At 50.6% G+C, this 25587-nt stretch overlaps 3 protein-coding genes across 3 annotated transcripts; 1 reads left to right on the plus strand and 2 right to left on the minus strand.

The window, feature by feature from the left end:
• Nucleotides 1-419: 419 nt before the first annotated feature.
• On the plus strand, nt 420-7007 carry GPATCH4 (G-patch domain containing 4). Its single transcript, XM_003308511.6, is given in 9 exon segments — nt 420-589; nt 2911-3047; nt 3527-3600; nt 3702-3794; nt 3900-3986; nt 5543-5634; nt 5890-5940; nt 6172-6763; nt 6766-7007. Coding segments are annotated over 8 exon segments (1113 nt in total). The 5' UTR covers nt 420-589; nt 2911-2968; the 3' UTR covers nt 6811-7007.
• Nucleotides 7008-7715: 708 nt separating this feature from the next.
• Nucleotides 7716-10278, minus strand: NAXE (NAD(P)HX epimerase). Its single transcript, XM_513889.7, has 6 exons — nt 10022-10278; nt 9799-9907; nt 9540-9650; nt 9345-9458; nt 8460-8607; nt 7716-8133 (listed from the first exon to the last, which is right to left on the minus strand). The coding sequence occupies exons 1-6, from the start codon at nt 10201-10203 to the stop codon at nt 7931-7933; spliced, it is 867 nt and encodes a 288-aa protein (XP_513889.1). The 5' UTR covers nt 10204-10278; the 3' UTR covers nt 7716-7930.
• A 3440-nt stretch (nt 10279-13718) lies between these two features.
• TTC24 (tetratricopeptide repeat domain 24) lies at nt 13719-20499 on the minus strand. The gene is made up of 10 exons (XM_016929199.3): nt 19769-20499; nt 19405-19608; nt 18669-18797; nt 18389-18501; nt 17949-18047; nt 16871-16968; nt 16614-16720; nt 16019-16132; nt 15800-15896; nt 13719-15376 (listed from the first exon to the last, which is right to left on the minus strand). Exons 1-10 carry the CDS (start codon nt 20493-20495, stop codon nt 15295-15297), a joined length of 1770 nt encoding a protein of 589 aa, XP_016784688.2. The 5' UTR covers nt 20496-20499; the 3' UTR covers nt 13719-15294.
• Between the last annotated feature and the right edge of the window lie 5088 nt (nt 20500-25587).

The raw sequence follows: 25587 nt of genomic DNA on the forward strand, positions 1-25587 counted from the left end.
GCCCTCAAGTCTGGGCAACAGAGCGAGACCCTGTCTCAGAAAAAAAAAAAAAAAAAAAAAAGTGCTTGATGAACCTATTGAGATGTCTAGTCTCTAGGCTTTCATAAATAACTGTTCCTGTGAAGGCTGAGTATTCATGAGTATTCAACCCTGAAAAATCAGGACACAGCTATCACCTACTCTGCCTCCACGAATTTCTCAGGCTACTCTCAATGCTTCCCTGGAGTTTTCCTTCCTCGTATTTGCGCCCGGGACTAGCTCAGTGTAGGACACATAGCCGTTCTTGGCATCCTGAGAGGGCCAGTTAGTACTGAAGTCCCTTGGCTGCTCAAGGATTGCAGGGATGAGGCAAGTGGAACAGCCTCGGAACCTCCGAAAATGGGCACGCTCCAGGTCCCAGTTTCTATGGCAACCATACTGGCTAATTGGGCTCCGCAATGGTTTCTCCTGGAAAGACCGTGATTTTGGTTCCCGCGGACGTCTCTATGGTTTCGACAGCCTAGAAGGAACAAAACGGCATTTCCGGGAAGATGGCGGCGCACAAGTCAGGTCCGGCACATGTTTCCGCGGAGCGGAGCCCGCAGTGACGGTAAGGGGCTCCCTTCCCCCGAACGGTGGTAGTCGGAGCCCGGGCTTATTAGCAAACGTGAGAGGAGCAGAGTATTTTTACCCAAGTGGCACTGGGGTAGGAGGGCTGGAATTTAGCCCTCAAGAGCAAGGAAGCCTAGGGAAAGGGCAGCCGGCTCTTTAGGACTACTGTAAGACGAGTGAACCTGGGGCCACTTCTGAAAACACAGATTGACTGTAGAGGGGACAGTGCCCAAAGTGTGATCACAGGTTTCAGAAAGACTGGGGCGCACAGCTTCTACCCAATTATCCACTGAAAATCCGGTAAAGCCATTCCTAACTATGCCATTCAGTTCAACAAATAACGACTGAATGTGTTCTTGAGTTCTGGCGCCGCGTTACGTGCTCTGGAGTTGCGGAATAAAGCGGGTCTCTTAACTTCCAGGGCATGTAGTTTTCAATTATTGCGACAAAGGTTAGGCTGTGTGTGGTCTTACAGGAGAAAGCACAAAGAGCTGTAAGAGACTGAAGAGTGTAGTGATGAAGAACATCAGTTTTTGGCCGGGCGCCTTGGCTCACGCCTGTAATCCCAACACTTTGGTAGGTCGAGTCAGGTGGATCACCAGAGGTCAGGAGTTGGAGACCAGCCCCTGGCCAATATGGGGAAACCCTATTTCTACTAAAAATACAAAAATTAGCCGGGCATGGTGGCATGAGCCTTGTAGTCCCAGCTACTCGGGAGGCTGAGACAGGAGAATCGCTTGAAGCTGGGAGGCGGAGGTTGCAGTGAGCCAAGATCGCACCACTGTACTCCAGACTGGGTGACAGAGTGAGACTCCGTATCAAAAAAGAAAAAAAAAGAAGAAAAAAAGAAAGAAAGAAAGACAGAGGACCACTTTGGAGTCAGGCAACTTGGGCTCATTCCACCTCCATCATGTAATTCCAGCTCCATCATTTACTAGCCATGTAACCTTAGGCAAGAAACCCAGGCCTTGTTTTCTTCATTTGTAAAATAAGAATAATATCTATCTCACAGGACTATCAAGACTAAATGAGTTAAGCCCACATATAGTGGCTCACGCCTGTAATCCCAGCATTTTGGAAAGCAGAGGTAGGCAGATAGCTTGAGCCCAGGAGTTAGAGACCAGCCTGGGCAACATGGCAAAACCCTGTCTGTACAAAAAAAAATACAAAAATTAGCCAGGCGTGGTGGCATGTGCCTGTGGTCCTAGCTACTTGGGAGGCTGAGGTGGGAGGATTGCTTGAGCCTGGAAGTTTGAGGCTGCAATGAGCCATGATCGTGCCACTGCACTCCACTCCATCCAGCCTGGGCGACAGAGCAACCCTGTCTCAAAAAAAAAAAAAAAGGTTGACTGAGTTAATATGACAGTGTGGCAATATGTGTAATCCACCTGTTATGCATTAAGTGCTCAATAGGAGTGCCCTTCCTAAGTTGGACACTTTCAAAAGGGGAACTCCAGCCAGACTGAAATACTGCAGTGGTGTGGGAGAAGTGTGTAGCCCCCACACCAAGAGGACAGTGTAAATGCTGAAGCATAAGTACAGGATCCGGTCTCTACCGAGTACCATTATCGTATGACTTAGGTTAATAAGCACCTCATTAGCTTTGTGTTTACAAGGTAATATATTTTGGGAGATACTATGTAGTGGTACAGTACAGATTCTGCAGACAAGCTGCCTGGGCTTGAATTCTACATGTTACCTGTGTGACCTTGAAGTCACTTAACCTCTTTAGGCCTTAATTTACTCATTTGTAAAATAAGTTAATATTTCCCTGAATGGGCTGGGAAGATTAAATGAAATAATCTTTGTAAAGTCTTAGCACATCCTGGCATGTGGTGAGCACACCATAAATTTAGGTATCAGAATTGACACCATTCCTCCTTGACTTCTCTATATTCTGGTCTTTCTGTAGCCAGATAGGGAGCTCCCCAAAGACCAGGCCACCTCCTTCCTCTGTCTCTGGCTCAGGAAGGAGAATTCTTTTTTCTTTCTTTTTAATTTTTTATTTTTTCTAGAGGCAGGGTTTCACTATGTTGCCCACACTGGTCTGGAACTCCTGGGCTCAAGTGATTCTTCTACCTTGGCCTTCCAAAGTGCTGGGATTACAAATGTGAACCACTGCGCCTGGCCGCTTTATTCTTTTTATGAGAGAGGGTCTTGCTATACTGCCCAGGCTGGACTCAAGCAATCCCGCCTCAGCCTCCCGTGTAGCTGGGACTACAGGTGTGTGCCACTGCACCCAACTAGCAGAGAATTCTTAACAAGCAGTCAGGATGGAACTGATGGCTGTTTGGGCACTTTCTACTTTCTTCTTAAAAGGATGATATCACCTCTTCTTCTCTGGTGAGAGTCTGAAGATAGAGACTTTTTTCTCACCATGAATGTCACCCCAGAGGTCAAGAGTCGTGGGATGAAGTTTGCTGAGGAGCAGCTGCTAAAGCATGGATGGACTCAAGGTGATCCCCATGGGGCCTCTTCCACATCCCCCAGCTCCCTGCCTACCATCTGCCCAGGGGAAAGGCATCATCCTGGATTACCCCCCCGCCCCCATGTAGTCCATTTAATTAAAGGAGGAAAAGCTAGTTTAAAGGGAAATTTGCAGAAGAAAATTTCTAACTTTCCCAGAAAAGGGAAGAAAGGAAGAAATTTGACAGTGGATAATGAAGAAGTGGTGGTTGGGAGGACTAGGGGAGGGAAAAAGAGATACGGGCTCTCCACCAAAAGAATTTGAAGGAAGAGATAGTTCAGGCTCACACAAAGGCAGGGGACTATATGGAGTGGTACTAGAAAGAAGTGCGCTAGGAGGTCTTCTGAGAGGTACAGAGTATACCCCAATGTCAGGTGTGTGGAATGGCAAGAGGCCTGTGTGGGGGGTGCCTTGTGAGGTCTCACAGCAGGCAGGAGAATAAGCCAAATCGCTCACTGTCCTCTGCAGGCAAAGGCCTTGGCCGGAAGGAGAATGGTATCACCCAGGCTCTCAGGGTGACACTGAAGCAAGACACTCATGGGGTAAGACTGGGTGGACTGAGGAAGGTTAGCATGTGTGGGAGAGGGGACCCTTGAGGGCAGGTGAGGCAGGCACTCAGAGCTCATATTTATTCCCCTGGCAGGTAGGACATGACCCTGCCAAGGAGTTCACAAACCACTGGTGGAATGAGCTCTTCAACAAGACTGCGGCCAACTTGGTAGTGGAAACTGGGCAGGTATGAGCTCTTGATAGATGGGCACATGAAACAGAGGGCCTGGGACCTGTGGCGTAGGCAGTCATGATATGTCACCCATTCACTGGTACTGATAATTCTCTACAGGATGGAGTACAGATAAGGAGCCTTTCTAAGGAGACCACCCGTTATAATCATCCCAAGCCCAACTTGCTGTATCAGAAGTTTGTGAAGGTATTAGAGGCTGTGGGTAACAGAGTCCATCCTTTTTCTCTTCCCTGGTTTCCCTGGGGCCTGAACAGTTGCCTTGTATGCCTTATCAATTCTCAGGACTTTCCTAACATAGTGGGATCCTGTGACCAGCCTTGCTGTTGCTTACTTAGACTGCCCAGACCCTCAGCAGGAATTGAGATCTTCAGGTTCCGTGGATCCTGCCATCTGTTAAGGGAGCAGCAATAGGGCGTGGGAGGTAGGGTACAGTCTCTTAAGTCAGGAGCTGCCAAATTTTGGGGAGGCCAGAAGACATCTAATTCAAAGGACTTAGAAGCCAGAGGAGACCTGAGAGATTATCTGGACCATCCCTGCTTTGCAGATGTGGCTAAAAGGGTGAAAAGTGGTTTGCTGAAGAGCCCACAGCTGGCTAGTAATGGCAAACAGGACTGGAACCCAGGACTTCAGGCCTCCACTTTCTACTGTACCAATAGGAGGAAGCTAACATGTAATGGTCATTATGTGCTAAGGGCTATACATGTTACCTAGCAAATCTTTCCCATTTCTCTACATCTCTGTTACCATCTACTACCCCACTTTGGGCCATCATCATCTCTTGCCTAATTTCTTTCTCCAGCAGCCTCCTAAGAACACCTGTAGTCTCACTCCCCACCCCAACCTCTGTGGAGGATGGACTTCTCCACAAAGCATCCAGTGTTCTCTCTAAAACATAAATGTCATCATGTCACTGGGTCTTGTTTGACCTAGGATGACAGAATCCAGATTTATCGGACTGGCTTATATGGCTCTGCATGCCTGTTCCTGCCATCTCCAGCCTCATCTCTTCACTTTTCTCCAGGACCACTACTTTAGCCTAACCATTAGCATAACAGATTCCAATCTGTTTCTTTTCTTTGAAGGTACGACACTCTTCCATCTTCAGGTTATTGCACATGTTGCTCCCTCTGCTTGGGACATTCTTCTCCCTTTCCCCCTTTACCTTCTGAGTTTCTCTTATCCTCCAGAGCTCAGCTTATACATCAGTTACTTTTAGAAGCCATTCTCTGAAGTCTGAGTTGAGTACCCTTCCTCTATCACAGGCAACACTTCCATCATAATTGCCTATGTAGATTCCATCTGGGCTGGGCCCATCTCATTCTTATTCCACTCTGAATCCCCAACTCCTTGGCCCATAGTAGACTCTCAATTAATCTGATTAAATGAAGGTACTGTGAACAGGTACTATGGTCAGGGTGGAGCGGGGCATCTTTACTGTCAGTCACTGGCACTTGTCCACTGTGAAGACCTGATGAACCAGAGCATTTCCTCTTCTTGTTCTGCTCACCAGCCAGCTGTGGGCCAGAGAGGCCAAAGCTGCTGCACATCCCAGCAGCAGCAGCCCATCTCCTATCCAAGTTCGAGTATGCAGGATGGCACACCTCCCTGTGGCTCCTCAAGGAGCAATGGTGGGGGCTGGCAAACCACTGCCTGGAGCTATAAATTCTTAGGGGGCTTCCACAAGGGAATAGTGATGGTGATGGTGTTGAGAAGGCCTTATCTACCCCCATGACCCCTCCTAGATGGCTACATTGACTTCAGGTGGAGAGAAGCCAAACAAAGACTTGGAGAGCTGCAGTGATGACGACAACCAGGGGCCCAAGTCCCCAAAGATGTGAGACTTCATTTTAGCTCTTGGGGAACGTGGGAAGAGATGTCCTCAGATGGCAAGAGAAAGGGCTAAATCTAATGCTTGACTGGGGGCTTCTTGGGGGTGGGTGGAACTGTGTTGTACTAATCTTTGTATCCCTAGTACCTCAAAAAGTGCCAGGTCCTGAACAAGAACTCAGTGTTGAAGGAATGTTTTAGAAGGAGGAGAGGTCCAGCCTTTCCACCAGGTCTGTTTGTAACTGCTGATCTCCCCTAACAGTCTGACTGATGAGATGCTGCTCCAAGCCTGTGAGGGGCGAACAGCACACAAGTAAGTAGTGGTCAGCTCCTTGAGCTCCCTTTTCTCCCCACCTTTGATCATGGCCTGTGCCACCTCTTGGTTCTTTTTACCCCAGGGAAATGATTCCTATTACCTACCCATCTATTGCCTGAAGATAGGTAGCTCCCCACTCCTACCCTCCACCAACTTTCCCTGCAGGCTTAAGGACTAGGCCCATTTCCCCCGATACCCTCGCTTTGACTTGGACCCTGTCTGTTTCAGGGCTGCCCGTCTTGGGATCACAATGAAGGCCAAGCTTGCTCGCCTAGAGGCCCAGGAGCAGGCCTTCCTGGCTCGTCTCAAAGGCCAGGACCCTGGGGCCCCTCAACTGCAGTCAGAGAGCAAGCCCCCCAAAAAAAAGAAAAAGAAAAGGAGGCAGAAAGAGGAGGAAGAAGCTACAGCATCTGAAAGGAATGATGCAGATGAGAAGCACCCAGAACATGCTGAGCAGAACATCAGAAAAAGCAAGAAGAAGAAAAGGCGACATCAAGAAGGAAAGGTCTCAGATGAAAGAGAGGGTACAACTAAAGGGAATGAGAAGGAGGATGCTGCAGGAACAAGTGGGCTTGGGGAATTGAATAGCAGAGAGCAAACCAATCAGTCCCTCAGGAAAGGGAAGAAAAAGAAGAGGTGGCACCATGAAGAGGAGAAGATGGGGGTCTTGGAGGAAGGAGGAAAAGGCAAGGAGGCTGCAGGCAGTGTCAGGACAGAGGAGGTAGAGAGCAGGGCATATGCTGACCCATGCAGCCGAAGAAAGAAGAGGCAGCAACGGGAGGAGGAGGACTTGAACCTAGAAGATGGAGGTGAGGAAACTGTTTTAGGTGGTGGAACCAGGGAAGCAGAGAGCAGAGCATGCAGTGATGGAAGAAGCAGGAAAAGCAAGAAGAAAAGACAGCAGCATCAAGAGGAGGAGGACATCTTGGATGTAAGGGATGGGAAGGATGGCGGGGCTAGGGAAGCAGAGAGCAGAGCACACACTGGCTCAAGCAGCAGAGGTAAAAGGAAGAGGCAGCAGCATCCCAAGAAGGAAAGAGCTGGAGTCAGCACTGTCCAGAAAGAAACAGAAGAAGAGAGACTAAAGGTCTGGTAAAGGTAGGGCTCAATTGATTGATTTTCAGGAGTTGAAGCCTCAAAGACCAGGGTTGATGCAGGTCTGCAGGTCTTCTGCACCCCCCTCAATGAGGAGTCCCTCCCAGAAAGGAAACTGATCTCTGGGACGTCAGCTGCTGAGAGGAGCAAGCGGTAGTACCATCCCTTAGTTGAGGGAGTCAGCACAGTCCCTTCTGCAGCTTCTAACCCAGGACCATGAACTCAGGTGCCTAGAGAAGCCAGGCAGCTAAAGGACAAGGAATGCTGGGGGCTGTGGGAACAGGAATGCAGATACCCTTTGAAGGAGCATTCCTGCTAAAAGCAGCTGAAAATGTAGACCTATGTGAAGTGCTCTGATTTCTAAATATTGTGAAGGTTAAGAAAAACATAAATTTAGGTCTATGGGCTAGATTTAGCCCACAGTTGCCAGTTTCTAGCGCTACCAAATGAATGAATAAACATGAGCTTGCGCTCTTAGCCTAGAGATAAATCCTGACTGGCATCTCTGTTCCCAGCCTGGGAAGGTCCTGAATACAAATTAGAAGATATTCCTTGGAGGCCTTTGAAGAAATTCCTTCGGTTAACCTCTTTGTAGTCTTGCTACACTGATAAGTAGAAGTAGCTCCCTGTCTGTGTCCCAAATGAATAAGAATTGTGTAAAGGACAGCACAACTCACTTGGCATCTAACAGTCCATTTTCATTGTTTCCAAATACCATAGCAACCTCTTGCCCTTTGTGTTACCCCTAGAGAGATGGCACCCAATCCCCAGGGTTGCTTTCTGACTTCCACCATTCACTGACTTTTATTGCCAGAGGAGCTCCCAGGAATCCACAGTTCTGGAAGAGAGGGGCTCTAAGTCTTTATTGGGAAGAATACCCACCCACCTTCCCTCACTGCAGACGATAGACACACTCGGTGTCAGGGTAGGGTGGCAGGTTCAGCTGGTACTTCTTTTCCAGAGCAGGTGGCACAAAACGACCCCCCAGGTAATGGTAGCGACCGGTAAACTGGGTTGCAGATTTTTTGGGGGCTGTGAGGGAGATGAGCAAGTCTGGCTGGATCCCTCCAGCATTTCCCTTCTCCACGTCCCATCCTGAAAAGAGGGTGGTGTTCAGGAAGAGGCCAGATGCCTGGTCCCCTTCTACACCTTAGTTTACCCTAGTCCCAGAGGAGTGGGAAGTCCCCTCAGTTCCCACCTGAGGAACTCTCGTCCAACGAGCTCCACGTACCCTTGGGCCGTGGTCTCTTCATGGGGCCAACATGTAAAGGGGACTTCTGAACACTGTTCCCCAGCCCTGATGGGGGTCCAGAAAGCTGTGTTCTGCCCCTCTAGACTAAAATTATTTTAGACCTGGTGTGGGCAAGAGTCAGGAGGGTAGGGCCCCAATCTCCCCCACCCCACCTTCTGGATCCCAGCACCTGAGGGAATGTCGATGCTGGCAATGGGCACAGTGAGTCCCTTCAGGACACTCAGGATGCTGTGGAACGGTTCCCGAACATCGCCCTTGAAGCTGAAGCCAAAGATGGCATCCACCACCAGCTCATACAGTTCATCAATCGTCATGGGCTGTGGTGGAGCAGGAAAAGGATGTCAGAGCCAGCAGCTGCACAAACAGCCTTAACTGGAGAGGGCTGTCCTCTGCACCTGCAGACCATTCTCAGAGGCACAAGTATTGTGTTTCATTCAGAGGGCAGCCTGAGGCCTAGAGAAAGTGTGAGTTGGTCACTGATTCAGGCCAAACTTAGACCAGACAGTTTTTGTTCTCGGTGCCTGCCTGCCTGCCCGCCACTGGGGAGGCTACAGGCTGAGATAGCCTGAGACGAGTCAGGAGAGCCGGATTCTGGTTTCAGCTCTGCCATGATACAATTTAGTGACTTTAAGCAAACCACTTCTCTGCACCTCAGTATCTTCATCTGTAAAATGGGTTAAGGAAAAAAATTACCCAATTTCCCATCCCTTAATCCATGCATCTGCAGGAAGGGTTTCAGATAGGGCAGCCACTCCGGCCCCTGAGGGGTAGATCATGTGTTTACCGCATGCTAGGGCAAGAGGATCTGACTACAGAGTGGAAGGAGGGACCAGGGAGATGAAAGGGCAAGGAAGCTTTAGAGAAGGTGGTGTGTGGGACTCATGGAGCACACTTTATGAAGGAGGAGAAGACTCTTGCACACTTATTCGAATACCATCCTTTAGGCACCTTCCGTACCAGGCACTAAAATGAGCTCAGCCTGGAAACACGAAGGAAGAGCAGAGCACAGGCAGTGGTTACTGTAGGATGGAGGTATTCAACTGGAGCCACCTACCTCTGCGGGCATTTCCCCAAGGAAAGGGATGTCCATTTTCTGACACTGGGTCACCAATGCAGTGAAGAGGGGCTTGTTAGGCCTTTTGGGGTAATAGATGGTTGGCTCGTAGCCCTAGGAAGAAAGTGGTAATTCAACCCCAGATCCCAGAGCCCTCACGCCCTCCTCCCCCACAGCCCCTCCCCACATACTCACAAAGAGTTTGAGGTGTCGAGCACAGACCAGACCATCTCCTCCATTATTCCCCGGGCCACAGATGACCAGGACAGTAGGGGGGCTCCTGGACATGGACGTGGGGGGATATGCCTGAAGGCAGAGTTAAGGGTGGTTCGGCGGGGTTTCAGGCGGTAATATTGGCCCAGCTGTCTCTCCCACCTCTTTGTGCCTAGGCCAGGGGGCTGGGACAGTGACTCCTCCCTGGCTGCTCCCAAAGGTCGAGAGTTGTGCCACTGACCTTGGCGATGGCTGTAGCACAGCTCAGCCCGGCCAGTTCCATAAGTTGGTCCACGCTGAACTGGTATTCGTTAAATAGCTCCTGGTCCACGGCCTGGGCCTCCTCCTGGCTGAGGAAAACCCGCGGCCTGAGTCCCGCCCCTCGTGTTCTCTGTCGCGCAGGTGGCCCGGCCGTCCCAGGCCCCGCCCCGGGGCAGAGCAGGCCACCCGAGACCCGTGCCTACCTCAGGTACTTCACCACCGTGCTCGCCATGACCTCTGAGTCCCAGCGGCCACCCGAGTTCAGCCGCTGCGGTCCCCACCAGGTGGGTCCCGAGCGACAGGCGACGGTCTGGCTTTTGATCCGCGGCAGGCGCGAGCCCGCAACCAGCAGCCCGAGGCCCAGCAGCGCCCGCAGCCTGGACATCCAGCTCGCAGAACGCGCGCCCCCGGCCCGGCCCGGCCCGACCCCGGCGCATGTGCGGCGCTCGCCCCGCCCCCGAAGAGGCCGGGCCAGCACGAGCGGATTCCGGAAGCCGCTCGGGGCTGGAGTCTTGGGGTTCTAGCAGCCCTTGGGCTGGGGAGCCGTTCCCACCCGGTCCAGCTTCCCTTCCACTTGGGATTCCAGCTCTCCTCAGGAGCGTTTACAGATCGCCACACATTTCCAGATACGCCGAAATGCGTTGCTCCCAACGGCCCTTTGATAATAAGTGCTGATTTTGTAACTCTTTCAGAAAGGTGTATGGATGGCATAGCAGTTAGCCTTGATTCCTGCCCCACTGCTTAGTGGCTGAGTGTGGGAACTGCTGGTGTCAGTTTTTCGCCTATACAACAGGGAAACGAGTACATACTTCCATAGGTGCTAATGCCTGCAAACCGTCGCAGAGGGCGTGGTATAGAAATTAAGCTACTGTTCTTATTTACACCACCAAGCCTATGTAACTTAGGCCCCCTCTACACTACATTAGCTTCCCCTACCTCTGTTTTACCAGGGTATCATGCTGTACTTCCCGAGTCATGCTTAACCCCTTTACTGAGATAATAGCTATGGAAATATAAAATTATCCTTAAATAGTTTGGGTAAGCTATGGTTTAAAACGTAATTGAAACCATAGGCTCCAGGTCACGATGATGTTTCACTAGAAGTCTTGAGAGGAGGAGTAGAGTTTAGGCTAGTGGTTTTGAGAATGCAAACACACTCTCTTGCGTGGTTAGGGGAAAAGGTTGGAGAGTAACAAACCAGTTACCATCAAGGCACTAAGATAAAGATAATTATCCAGACTGCTGTGGATTCAATGTTTGTGTTCCCTTCCCTTCCTCCCTCACAAATTCATATGTTGAAGCCCTAACCCCCAATGTAATGGTATTCGGAGACAGGGTGGTTGGGATTAGCATTAGTTGGGATATAAGGGGTAGGTAGTCCCTGATCTGGTAGAATTAGTGCCCTTATAAGACTTTCTTCCTCTCGCTGCCCCTCCTCTCTGTCACCATACTGGAACCCTAATCTGACTTCCAGTCCCCATAACTGTCAGGAAATTAATTTGTTGCTTGAGCATCCAATCTATGATATTTTATTATGATAGCCCAAGCTAAGACACAGGTAAAGGGAAGTTTTTTTTTGTTTTTTAGACAGGGTCTCGCTCTGTCACTCAGGCTGCAGTGCAGCCGCCTGATCATGGCTCACTGCAGCCTGGACCTCTGGGATCAAGTGATCCTCCAGCCTCAGCCTCCCCAGTAACTGGGACTACAGGCACGTGCCACCACACCCGACTAATTTTCATATTTTTTGTAGAAGCGAGGTCTTGGCAGGGCACAGTGGCTCACGCCTGTAATCCCAGCAGTTTGGGAGGCCAAGGTGAGTGGATCATTTGAGGTCAGGAGTTCAAGACCAGCCTGGCCAACATGGTGAAACACCACCTCTACTAAAAATACAAAAATTAGGGCTGGATGCACTGGCTCACACCTGTAATCCCAACACTTTGGGAGGCCAAGGCAGGTGGATCACCTGATGTCAGGAGTTCGAGACCAGCCTGGCCAATATGGTGAAACCCCATCTCTACTAAAAATACAAAAAAAATTAGCAGGGCGTGGTGGCGAGCGCCTGTAACCCCAGCTACTCAGGAGGCTGAGGCAAGAGAATCGCTTGAATCTGGGAAGAGGAGGTTGCAGTGTGCCAAGATCATGCCACTGCACTCCAGTCTGGGCGACAGAGCCAGACTCCATCCCAAAAAAAAAAAAAAAAAGAAAAGAAAAAGAAAAACGGTAAGTATAAGAAGAGTGCTCTAACCTCCCCTTTTCTTCCTGAAAGCAGGAAACAAAACTCCCATGTGAACAATGAATGCCTTCCTCCAGGAGGAAAGAAACATTCTTATCACCAGAGACAGGGAGTCGAAGCTGAGAGAATTCTGTACAAACAGACCTTGTTAAAATATCTCTTATCTTCCTTTAGCCTCCCCATATATTTTATTTTTATTATTTTTTTGGAGATACAGTCTCACTCGGTCACCCAGGCTGCAGTGCAGTGGCATGATCTCGGCTCACTGCAACCTCTGACTCCTGGGTTCGAGCGATTCTCCTGCCTCAGCTTCTCTAGTAGCTGGGACTACAGGCACACACCACCACACCTGGCTAATTTTTGTAGTTTTTGTAGAGATGGGGTCTCACCATGTTGCCCAGGTTGGTCTCAAACTCCTGGGCTCAACTGATCCACCCACCTTGGCCTCCCAAAGTGCTGGGATTACAGGTGTGAGCCCCTGCGACTGGCCTCCCCATATATTTTAGCTGCTTTTCCACAATTGGCTCTTTGTTCGACCTAGTACAAAACATTTAGGTTTTCCTTCTTTGGGTCTTCATTGCTTTATGAGGGCTCCTGTGTCACATAAAATTTATATTAAGTAAATCTGTATGCTTTTCTCTTGTTAATCTGTTTTATGTCAATTTAATTCTCTGTCCCAGCTAGAGACCCTAAGAGAGTGGAGGTAAAGTTTTGCCTTCCCTACTTTCTCTTATCTGACATGATCAGGAGTGGATTATTTTATTTCAACTTTAAAAAATACATTAATTTTCCATCTGTCAAAGTGTGGCCAGGGTCTTTTCTTTGAGGATGGAGCCTGTGATTAGATTCCTCATCTTCTTTCTTATATAAACCTCACCAGTTATGTATCACCCGCAATTTCCAGTTTGCTTCCTTAAAGTGAAACAGTTAATGGCATGTTTGAAGCAATCTTGAGTGCAGAATTTATATTTTTATTATTATTCCCCCAATTTGTAATAATCTTGTTGCTCACATCTAATTCCATAGCAGCTTTTATCTTTTCTTTTGAGGCAGAGTCTCACTCTGTTGCCTAGGCTGGAGTGCAGTGGCATGATCTTGGCTCACTGCAACCTCCACCTTCCAGTTTCAAGTGAATTATCCTGCCTCAGGCTCCCAAGTAGCTGAGATTACAGGCATGCACCACCATGCCCCACTGATTTTTTGTATTTTTAGTACAGACAGGGTTTCGCCATGTTGGCCAGGCCGGTCTCAAACTCCTGGCCTCAAGTGATCCATCCACCTTGGCCTCCCAAAGTGCTGGGATTACAGGCATAAGCTACTGTGCCCAGCCCACGGTAGCTTTTTAAAGTAACTCACAGAGGCCAGCCGCAGTGGCTCACGCCTGTAACCCTAACACTTTGGAAGACCGAGGCAGGCGGATCACCTGAGGCCAGGAGTTTGAGACCAGCCTGGCCAACATGGCGAAACCCTATCTCTACTGAAAATACAAAAATTAGCCGGGCTTGGTGGCATGCACCTGTAATCCCAGCTACTCGGGAGGCTGAGGTAGGAGAACCACTTGAACCCGGAAGGTGGAGGTTGCAGTGAGCCGAGATCACGCCATTGCACTCCAGCCTGGGAGACAGAGCGAGACTCCCTCTCAATAAATAAATAAACAAACAAACAAATAAAAAAATAAAGTGACTCACAGGCTGGGCGCAGTGACTCACATCTGTAATCCTAACACTTTGGGACACCAAGGCGGGAAGATGGCTTGAGCCCAGGAGTTTGAGACCAGTCTGGGCAACATAGTGAGACCCTGTCTCTCTCTATATATATATTTTTAAATTAGCCTGGCATGGTGGTGCACCTGTACTCCTAGTGGGAGGCTGAGGTGGGAAGATCGCTTGAGCCCAGGGGGTTGAGGCTGCAGTAAGATGTGATCGTGCCACTGCACTCCAGCCTGAGCAACAGAGCAAGACCCTGTCTCAATAAATAAATAAACTCACTTTTTCCTCCATCACTGGAAGATAAAGCATAAGAGTAATAAAGAAAAAGTAACTTACCTTAGTCGAGTCTTCTAAGGATCCAACTTAGTTTTTATAGAAACAGTGCTGCTTTTCCCACTCTCAGTTCATCAATTTTTTTTTTTAAAGATAAATTTTCTTTTACATTGACATGGGGTCTCACTATGTTGCCCAGGGTGGTCTCAAACTCCTGGGCTCAAGCAATCCTCCCACCTTGGCCTCGCAAAGTGCTAGGATTACAAGGGTGAGCCATCTCACCTGGCCTGTTCATCAATGTGTATAGTATTTAATTACATTATGAATTACAATAACACATACAACGGACATAGACACACTTGATATTAAATCACAATGGACTCTGGGTAAGCAAGGGCTTAGCTGGGGAAGTGGAACTGCACAGCATTCTAGAAAGTGCTCACTGCCTGGGTTTGATTCCCAGCTTCTCTACATACTAGTTATGTGACCTGGGAATTCAGATTACTGAAGCTTTGTGCCTTATTTTCCTCATTTGTGAAAGGGGATAATAGCACCTCATATATTTGTTGTGAGGATTAGAGGAGAATACACTTGTGAAGCACCTAGAATAGGGTGGGGCATGAGCTAAGCACCTAGAATAGGGTGGGGCATGAGCTAAGCACCTAGAATAGGGTGGGGCATGAGCTAAGCACCTAGAATAGGGTGGGGCATGAGCTAAGTACTTGGGAAATGTTACATCACATCACTGTTCCTGTGGCTGCTGGCAGGAGCTGTCCTACAGGCTACAGGCCACAGCCTAGGCCTGCGCCCAGCATCCCCTGTGTTTCACAGAGAAGTAAGGTGCATTGGTTGGGTAAGATGCCTCTTCTGTAGTATTATATCCTCATTTCTCATGTGCAAAAATGGACGTCTGGAGACAGTCAGTGACTCCAAAGCTACTTGACCACGAAGTCAGTTTTTAGAACTGCCAGGCCCCTAGCAATCATAAGATTTGGATCCAGAAAGACAGGGAATTTGCCATCCATTTTCCTTTTTTCTTTTACCTACTGAGTCCAAACATCCCAAGGAGGAACAAACAGAACCTCTCAGGGCCGAGCCTGCAAAGCCCTTGGCCAGCCTCCTCAGGAGTCCACTGGCTGCACTGTGTTCCACATCCCTGCAGGGCTGAGCAACTGGGAAGAGGCTTGGTCCCCAGGACCCCCTAGTGTGTGCGTGTTGGACAGGTGCTTCAGGGATGAGGGCTGAGGCTGGCAGGGGGAGGTCACACAATAGTGCAGATGCCCGACTCCGTGGGTCTCCTCTGGCGGCTCCTGCTGAGGCTTTCCCTGGGCCACCTGGATGACCTGAAAGAGGCAGGGAGGGGCTTGCCAGTGGGGGTGACTGGGGAGACAGCAGGAGGCAGCCTGCCTTGGCCTCAGCTTCCCTCTGCCCTATTTGGCCCTTACCTCTGCTGGTGGGCTCCAGAGAAGGAGGGAGTTGGCTTAAGCTTCATATCCCCCCATCCTGCAGCACCCTGTCTTTCACTGAGGCCTACCATCAGGCCATTTAGGAAGCAGGGCATACCCCGGGCTTCCAGAGCCGGGTGAGGGTTGTTCACATTGCTAAAGGGCAAAGACAAAGTGGGGCTCGGGGCCCTATATCCCAAGCACGAGATCCCAGCTTCCCCCAACTTCAACAGCAGTCGTGTTTCATTAAAATCATCCCAAGCCACATATTCTACTTTTTTTGCTATTCTCCAGGCCTCCTTCTTTCCCCCAAGGACCCACCTATTGGCTTGAGGGCCATTGGGTACCAAGATGCTAGGGTACTCCGCTCTGGGAGGGCCTGGACCTACAAATGGAAGATGGGCCCTGGGTCCTGGACCTAGATGGAGAAGGACAGACACATTCATCACGTGCCTCTCTGCACCAAGAACTATCATGGTGGAAAAAAGCTCTGAGAGAAGAACCACGAGTTGGGGCGGTGTCAGGGGATGCACTGCTCACTATAGATGGAGGCTTTGCCGAGGACTGTCCCTCTGCAGGGCGTGTGCTTGGTAAACGTGGGGCAACTAGAAGCTAGATGGTGCGAATGATTCACTGTGCCTGGAAGGAAACACACTGAAAAGGAGACATCGGTAAATTCAGGTCAGCTCAACAAGTAGCAAAGAACTCTGCTCCCTGAGTTGCAAGTCTTTGTGGGAGATGCTATTAAGTAGTGAGCTGGGGTTTACCAACAGCACCCAGCGCTGTGTTGGGCACAGAGTAGGCTTTCAACAAAACCCTGGGGTCCAAGATGCAAAGTTCTAGAAGTTAGGAAAGCCATGAGAGCAGGAAGGAAGAGGGAGTTCTGGAAGGGTTCAGGGAAAATGGTCCAGGGCCTTGAGAGACAAGCAGAAATCATGGGAGGGCTGTTGGGGACTTGTGAACTGGGACAGCCAGGGTCAGGGGTGGCGCGAGGTTGTGCCAGGCCTCAAAGAAATGACAACAGGAAGGCGGGATGGTGGGATGGGCATAAGAAGCGGAGGCAGGCGGGTGGGGGTGGGAGTGCCATATTTGCAGTAAGGAGAGGCACCGCCAGGAATACTCTACATCGACTCACGCTCTGGTCTTCCCGGCCCAGCCCTCACCGGAACGTTTGCCGACCTCTCCTCTTTTTTCTTCTGGTGGCCCTCCTCAAACTCTTCATCTTCCCACCCACTGGAAGATCTGTAGGGGCAAGGAACCAGGGCACAGCTTGGCAGAGCGACACCAGTCCCCTCCTCCCTGGGGGTACACATGGGGTCCTACCCCACTGCGACAGCCCCCAACACCCTGCAGAGGGCGCATGCATCTCTGCTGCACCATTCCCACCCTCACCTGTGCTGGGCACCTGCTGTGCTGCTTCCTGCCTTTGCTGGGGTCCCCTCCGCCTGGCTGGCCCCACCTGGAGCCTGGAGTCTTCCCGGAGCCGAAGTCTGGGAATGAAGTGGAGTAAAGGGAATAGGTCTGAGAAAAACGGCCATCCCAGCTACGTGTGTGCTCCCTCCAGAGACATGTGATAGAGACAATTCGGGCTCTGCCGCTTGTCTCGGAGAACACAATTCTGGGGTGAGGCTCTTTGTTCTATTAAGGTCCCTGCTAGTAACTCTCAAGCTTGAATTCAGATTTAGGGACTAGCAGACCTGGCCAGCGCCTGATGACCACCCCATCCCTTCTGGGGCCTGATACCGTAAAGTCACAGAAAATAGGTGGCAGACATTGGCTGGGACCCAGGTATTCTGACCCCTCAATCCAATCCTCTGCCTGTACCAGGCTAATTTAATTTTGCTTGCAGATTTAAAATATGGTGTCTTTAAATATGGTCTTTAAAATGCAAGGGCATAAAACCTATTAAATACATATAAATATTAAAGTATCATTTCAATTCCCGGAGCGGGAAGAGGTTTTCTGGGGTTGTCTGAAAATGTGAAGGAGGAGGCGGTTGGAGAGCCAACGAATCGTACAGAGAGACCCGGAGGTAGAAACAGGTTAAAGCAGAGACTTGGAAGGAGGAACACGGTGGAGAACCCACAGAGAAATGACCTCCAGAGACTTAAAGACGGGAGAGAGGGACTTCCTTGGAGCACATCTCCATCCTGTGGCCATTTAGGGAACTGCAGTCAAGGACTTGAAACTTTCTACCTCCTTGCACACATGGCCTACCGATTCTTTTAAATTTATTTCTTTATTTTTAATCACCTACATATCAGCCCTTGTGTTGGAGACGTGCCACAGTCCCCCACCCACCTCCCACCCTTGGAAAGTGATATATCTCATGCGCAGGCTCAAGGCGGATGAACACAGATGAGCGGCCAAGCGCGCAGCATCCCAGGGAACAGCGGCTCTGCTTACCACCAACCCCTTCTCTGGGTAACCTCTCTCCACCCCCATCTCCTTGTCTCAGGTGTCATCTCACCAGGGTGTGAGTCTGGACCAGCCCCACCTGGGCCAAGCGCGTCCTCACGGTGTCTGCCAGCTTGGCCACCAGCCGTTCTCGCACAGAATCTGGCTCCTTCTGGGAAGAGGGTGGATAATAGGGTAATGGGGAATGCCTGGACCTTATGGTCCTCTGGGGGTTGGGGAAGAAGGAAACAGGAAAGGGAGGGGGGGGCTTTGTTTCCCCTCTCTTCTACCCCATCCCCATGCCTTTCCCAGGGTCCTGCCACCACCTGCCCAGAATTGTGGACAGCGATGAACTCTTCCTCACAATAGTATCCCAAGACCTAGCACACAGTGTGTCCAGTGCATGTTTGCTGATTGAGTGAGTGATGGGGAGAAGACAAGGAGTGAAGGCAGGAATGTCAGCCAGAAGAGGGATAGCAGGGGAGAGGTGGATTCCGGTGTGCGGGGTCTCACCTGACACTGGGCCAGTGCTTCCTTATAGTACTTCAAGGCCTGGTCATACTGCCCCAGCCTGGCTGCAGCAGCCCCCAGACCCTCACAGGCCTGCCACTGTCCCTTCATGTCCCCTGAGAGAAAGAGAGCCTGGAAGGTCCTTTCATGACTTCCTACCCCACTGATCCACCCCCTCAGAGGCACTCCCTACCCTCAGTTCCCCCCATCTGCCTCCCCGCCAGCCCCTAGGACCCTCAGCCTCCCCACTGTCCCAGTCACATCCCAACCCTCTCACGCTTACCAGAGTCCCGGGCAGCCTGCAGGGCATGCAGGTAGTTGTCTCTGGCAGCCTTGTGGTCCCCCAGCTGGCTCAATGCAAAGGCCAGGCTGCCAAAGCTCCGGCCCTGCTCCCACCGCTGCCCCACAGAGCCTGAGGACAGAGCCCACCCCATCCTCAGAGGGGACTCTGGCTGCTGGGACATCAGGACCCCACCCTCCAGCAACCAAGACAGACCTCCCAGGAGGCCTGGTGCCCAGCCCCAGCACACTCCAGATGCATCCGAGAGGCCTGAACCCTCCACACCCAGCCTGGCCCCATTATGAGTTATGGTGTGAGTGCCTCCACCTGGCTAGTTTGAGTCAGGCAGCAACCCTGTGATGCAGGCAAGGCAGGTGTTAATGGCCCCGTTTTTAAAAATGTGGAAACTGAAGCTCAGAGAGTGAAAGTGGTTCCTCAATGTCACACAAACAGTCAGCAGAGGGGCTGGACTCCGCTTCAGGCCTCCTCTCGCAGCCAGTACCCTTCCCCCTGCCCACTGCTGCCTTCCCAACCCTGAGGCCTCCGCCTCTGGGCCCACAACCCTCTGTCCTGTCTGGCTGTCCCATCTCCTGCACTTCCAGCTCTCCCCCACTGGTTCTGGATTTTCAGGCTCCATAAGTGGTCCCAAAGGGCCATCCACCCTTAAGCCTTGGGCCCCTTTTGGAACCCCTTCTTAGTGTCTTAGTCCCAGTCCCATTCCCCGGCCCCAGGCACCCACCGTGTAGGTCAGCAGCCTTCTGGTGAAACTCCCGAGCTTCCTGATAGTTGCCGAGGGCATTGTGGGCCATCCCGAGGTTTCTTAGCACTGTGGCCTGCTCTCCTGGCACCCAGCACAGGGGCAGGGCCTGCAGGAAGGCCTCCACGGCCAGCGGGAACAGCTGGAGCTGGGAGTAGCCCAGGCCTAGATCGTTATAGAGGTGCCCTAGAGGGAATAGCCAGGGTCACTGGTAGCCGGACCAGATATAAATGAGGCTGGTACAGCCCCTATCGACTCCTCCAGGGTTCCCCAAACCCAGCCCTCTGAGTATCACCAGGCTCTGTGTCTCCCCAGATCCCATGCCTTCCCTGCCCGAAGGTCTCACCCAGCAGTCGCCTCTCAGTGCTCCTCTCGGCAAGCCTCCGGCTTTTCTCCAGCACCTGCACAACTTCCCCCACCCGATGCCGCCCACTCTTCAGCATACATCCTGCCGCAGCCCCCAGTGCCAGGGCTGCGGCCCGCAGCTGTCTCTCTTGAGCATAGGCCTGGCTTGCTTCCTGCAGGCAGTGGGCTGCTAGCTCAGGCTGTCCCAGAGCCTGGTAGCAGGCTCCCATTTTTGCCCAGGCTTCTCCCTGGTCACCCTGTGGCTGGTAGTGGCCCAGGGCCCTGTGGTACCAGGCCAAAGCTTGAGGCAGCTCGCCGAGGGCATGGTAGGCCAAAGCCACATTGAAACATTGGTCGCCGTGTCGCCTGCCCTGTGCCTTCTCTTCAGGGTGGGCTCGCAGGAGTAGCTCAAGGCCTCTGGCTGGGTCCCCAGTCTCCACATAGGCAGCCCCCAGGTTGAAGGCGCAGGCCTGGAGCACAGGGGTATCCCTGGTTTGTGGGGCTTTGGAGGCCAGAAGGAAGGCCCTCTGGAAGTTGTTCAAGGCTTCATGGTTCTGGCCAGCCTGAAGGGCCCCATGGCCAGCCCTGGTGAGGGCTTGGATGCTGGCTTCTTGCCGCAGCCACTTTCTTTTCTTCTTTTTCTTATTGGAGCTTGAGGGCTCAGGTTCTGGCCTCTGGGGCACATCCTCAGGGTTGGGGGAAGACATAGGGCTGACAAAGGGGAACATAGGGCTCAGTATGTCAGCCTTGGCTTCCTCTAGATAGCAGGACCCCCTTAGGGCAATTCAGCTCTACCCCTGCCCTAGCATGACCCTCAGGGTTTCAAGGATTGCTCTCTGATCTCTCACTTTGTTTCTTCTGTCCCATTGGGCACCATATCCACTCTCACTCTAACGTCCTGACTAATTCTTAGTCCTCCTTCAAGACTCAAGTCAAGTAACAGCTTACTTCAGAACGCACCTTCTTCTCAACCAACTGGGTACTCCTGTGGTCCCATAGCACTTGATGCCTATGTCTTTTATAGCATTTATCACACTGGGTCAGAGTCGATGACTTTATTGTCTTCCCCCCACTACTAGATTTGGAGCAACTTGCAGGGTCTGGCACACAGTAGATTCTCAATAAATGTTTATGAAAGGAGATGAAAAAGTTCTGGAGATGGATAGTGGTGTTAATTGCACAATAATGTGAGTGTACTTAATGCCACTGAACTGCACATTTTAAAATGGTTAAAATGGTAAATTGTATGTTATGTATATGTTACCACCATACGAGTGTTTTTGGATTGAACAAATAGGCCAGGTGCGATGGCTCACACCAGTAATCCCAGCATTTTGGGAGGCTGAGGTGGGCGGATCACAAGGTCAAGAGATAGAGACCAGCCTGGCCAACATGGCAAAACCCCGTCTCTACTAAAAATACAAAAATTAGCCGGGTGTGGTGGCGGGCGCCTGTAATCCCAGCTACTCGGGAGGCTGAGGCAGGAGAATTGCTTGAACCCGGGAGGTGGAGGTTGCAGTGAGCTGAGATCGCGCCATTGCACTCCAGCCTGGGTGACAGAGAGAGACTCTGTCTCAAAAAAAAAACTGCAAATAAATAGATGAAGGAACCGCATATGCAGGGCCTCTCCTCCATAACCTCCTTCACACTGTGCCTCCACAGACACCCCCCCCACCACTCATCATCTAGGTACTCCTGCTATCTAATCTCAAGACGTAGTTCAGGTCAGTTCAACAAGCACTCAGTGAGCCCCTGCTATGTGCTAGGAGCCACACTAGGCACTGGGGACCCTAGGGTGAGGAGGCTCCTGAATTGGCAAGGAGCGAACCTCCAGGAGAGAAGGATTCTCTGAAAAGGAGTGTGGTGTGGGACGGAACATGCATTTACTGCCCCTTCCCTAGCTCAAGGGGAAGCTCTCTCTCCATTTCTTCCGCTTTCTGTCTGCTGGCTGGTTCTAGGCCCCCAGCCTCCTGCTCTGGTCTCCAGAGCCCTCTTAAACCTGAATACAAGCATCTCAGCAGCTTGTATATCCTGTTTGTATTTTTCCCCTTGAAGGGCAAAAGCTTTTTATGAACTCTCCTCCCAGGAGATGGGAAAAAGAGTGGAAAAGACCCAGGCCCTGGGCTCTTGACCCCTCCCATTTTATTCTTTTTTTCCCCTTTTTTAGGAGGGGCAGGCAGAGGAAAAGCAGTCTCTTTTAAAAGAAATTCCCCCTGCTTCTAAGAACACCCAGAAATCCTGCCTTTTCAAGGCCTTCCACTCCAGGGCATTCCTGACCACCCCCATCCAGTGTGGGGATCCCCACTGCAGGACACCTTACCTCCTCGGGTCTTCTCCGCAGCTGGCTCTCTGGAATGGCCCCTCTGGCTTGGGTTACCTCCCAAGCTGTTAGCTCAAAGCCCTAGAGGTTACTAGACAACCAGGTACCACCCTCCAGTCCTAGGGAATTATTTGAGTGACAGCTCTGAAGCCGTATCTTAGTGCTAAACCTCGGTAGTGCTGCAGACACACCCCCTCAAGTCCCTCACTTCAAGAAATGAATCAAGGCATCAGAGGGGCGCTTACTAGTTACACCCTCAGAAATCATCTACTTCATCCCCTCATTTCACAGAGAAAGGGACCAAGCCTCAGACAGCAGATGTGACTTAACTAAGGTCACAGAGCAGTGACGTAGCTGGGGTTAGACTCTAGGTTTTTTTTTGAGATGGAGTCTCACTCTATCACCCAGGCTGGAGTGCAGTGGCGCCATCTCGGCTCACTGCAACCGCTGCCTCCCGGGCTCAAGTGATCAAGTGATTCTCCTGCCTCAGCCTCCTGAGGAGCTGGGATTACAGGTGCACGCCACCACGACCAGCTCATTTTTGTATTTTTAGTAGAGATGGGGTTTCACCATGTTGGCCAGGCTGGTCTCAAACTCCTGACCTCAAGTGATCTGGCTGCCTTGGCCTCCCAAAGTGCTAGGATTACAGGTGTGAGCCACTGCACCCGGTCTTTTTTTTTTTTTTTTTTTGAGACGGAATCTTGCTGTGTTGCCTAGGCTGGAGTGCAGTGGTGCAATCTCGGCTCACTGCAACCTCTGCCTCCTGGGTTCAAGCCGTTCTCCTGCCTCAGCCTCCTGAGTAGCTGGGATTACAGGTGCCTGCCATCACACCTGGCTAATTTTTGTATTTTTGTATAGACTGGGTTTCCCCATGTTGGCCAGGCTGGTCTTGAACTCCTGACCTCAGGTGATCTGCCTGCCTCTGCCTCCCAAAGTGCTAGGATTACAGGCGTGAGCCACCGCGCCCAGCCAACTCTAGGTTTTTTGATTCAAGGTGAGTAGCCTAGGGTCCCTTCCACTACACTGTGTGATTGCAAGTTGTTTTTTTTTGTTTGTTTATTTTTTTGAGACAGAATCTTGCTCTGTCATCTAGGCTGAAGTGCCTAGATGATCACAGCTCACTGCAGCCTCTACCTCCTGGGCTCAAGCGATCTTCCCACCTCAGCCTCCCAAGTAGCTGGGACCACAGGCATGTGCCACCACACCTGGCTAATTATTATTATTATTATTATTATTATTATTATTATAGAGATGGGGTTTTGATATGTTGCCCAGGATGGTCTCAAACTCCTGAGCTCAAATGATTCTCCTGCCTTGGCTTCCCGAAGTGTTGGGATTACAGACTGCACCTGGCATGACCTGTGATAGCAAGCTTTAATGGGGCTTGAGCTGTCCTGGAAGTGAACCCTTTCTCTCTCTCTCTCTCTCACACGCGCGCACACATACACACACACACACACACTCTCTCTCTCTCTCTCTCTCTTACATACTGTGCTTCTGTGTGGTGGTTTCACATTTGGGAACAGGGTGAAAGATTGATAGTCAGGAAAGGCCTGGAGATCAGAAGAGACTCCCCCAAGACTCCTTTTCCAACTCCACTGATCTGCGACCTACAGTTTCTGCTTAATGAGAGGACAGCAGGCCCCAGGACGATGGGAATATAATGCCCCAACTCACCAAGGGTGGCCTGCATCAGAAAGAAAATGTCCTCATTGCCTAGGGAAAGGCCTCTTTTAAGTGAAGAGGCCTTTGCCAGAAACAAAAATTATGAAGTGACGGGGCTCACCTGCGTTTGGCCTGCAGCCTTTGCTAAATGCCTGCTATGTGCAGGCATAGTGCTGGGTGCTACAGATGGTGCTGTGGCAGAGTGAAAAAATGGCTTCTCCCTACCCTTCTAGATTCTTTGGCTGGGCTACAAATTAAATTGACATAAGACAGATTAGCAGGAGAAAACCCATTTTAATTACAGTCATGCTTCACTTAGCAACAGGGATATGTTCTGAGAAATGCATCATTAGGTGATTTTGTCATTGTGCAAACATCATAGATGGTGTTTACTTACACAAACTTAGATGGTGTAGCCTACTACACACCCAGGCTCTCTGGTATAGCCTATTGCTTCTAGGCCACAAAGCTGGACAGCATGTTACTCTCCTGAATACTGTCACCAAATGTCATTCAATGGTATTTGTGTATCTAAACATATCTAAACAGAAAAAGTACCCTAAGTATATGGTATAAGAGATTTAAGTGGGGTGCGGTGGCTCACACCTGTAATCCCAGAACTTTGGGAGACTGAGGCGGGTGGATCACTTGAGGCCAGGAGTTGGAAACCAGCCTGGCCAACATGGTGTAACCCTGTCTCTACTAAAAATTAGCTGCACGTGGTGGTGCGCACCTGTAATCCCAGCTACTCGGGAGGTTGAGGCAGGAGAATTGCTTGAACCCATGAGGCGGAGGTTGCAGGGAGCTGAGATCACACCACAGCACTCCAGCCTGGGTGACAAAGGGAGACCCTATCTCAAAAAAAAAAAAAAAAAAAAGGAGATTTAAAATGGTACACCTGCATAGGGCAGTCACCATGAATGGAGCTTGCAGAACTGGAAGTTGCTCTGAGCAAGTTAGTGAGTGAGTGGTGAGTGAATGTGAAGGCCTAGGACATTACTGTTTTTTGTTTATGTTTTTGTTTTTTGAGACAGAGTCTCTGTCTGTCACCCAGGCTGGAGTGCAGTGGTGAAATCACAACTCACTGCAGCCTTGACCTCCCGGGCTCAAGTAATCCTCCCAATTTAGCCTCCTGACTAGCTGGGACTATAGGCGTGTGCCACCATGCCCAGCTAACTTAAAAAAATTTTTTTTTTGTAGAGACAGGATCTCGCTATGTTGCCCAGGCTGGCCTTGAACTCCTGGGCTCAAGTAATCCTCCTGCATCAGCCTCCAAAGTGCTAGGATTACAGGCATGAGCCACCACATCCAGCCTAGGACATTACTATACATGTATATATGACTGGCAGCACGGTAGGTCTGTTTACACCAGCATCACCACAAACATGTGAGTGACGCATTGTACTAAGATGTTAGGGTGGCTACAACATCACTAGGTGATAGGAATATTTTAGGTCTATTATAATCTTATGGCATCACCATTGTATATGCGATTTGTTGTTGACCAAAACGTTTTTATGAGGCTCATGACTGTATGTGCATATACACAGGAGTCCCGTAACACATGAGACTCAAAGAAAGGTCAGATGATTGACGTTTATACAGCATCCCCAGCTACGGAAAGGAATAGGGGTTGGGGCATCTCGGGGGTGGTGCTGATCCAAGTTATTGGAGGGTGAGGGGAGCAAGTGCATGGTGAACAGAGGTTGTCCAGCTAGGACAAACAGAAGTTATCTCAGCAGCCCTCTTCCTGATACAGATACTTTACTAATGTAGATTTCCTTTACAGATATAAATTTCTTTTACGAAAGGACAACTTTTCAGCGCTACTCCTG

The sequence above is a fragment of the Pan troglodytes genome, chromosome 1 (assembly GCF_028858775.2).
Source record: "Pan troglodytes isolate AG18354 chromosome 1, NHGRI_mPanTro3-v2.0_pri, whole genome shotgun sequence".
NCBI classification, from domain to species: Eukaryota; Metazoa; Chordata; class Mammalia; order Primates; family Hominidae; genus Pan; species Pan troglodytes.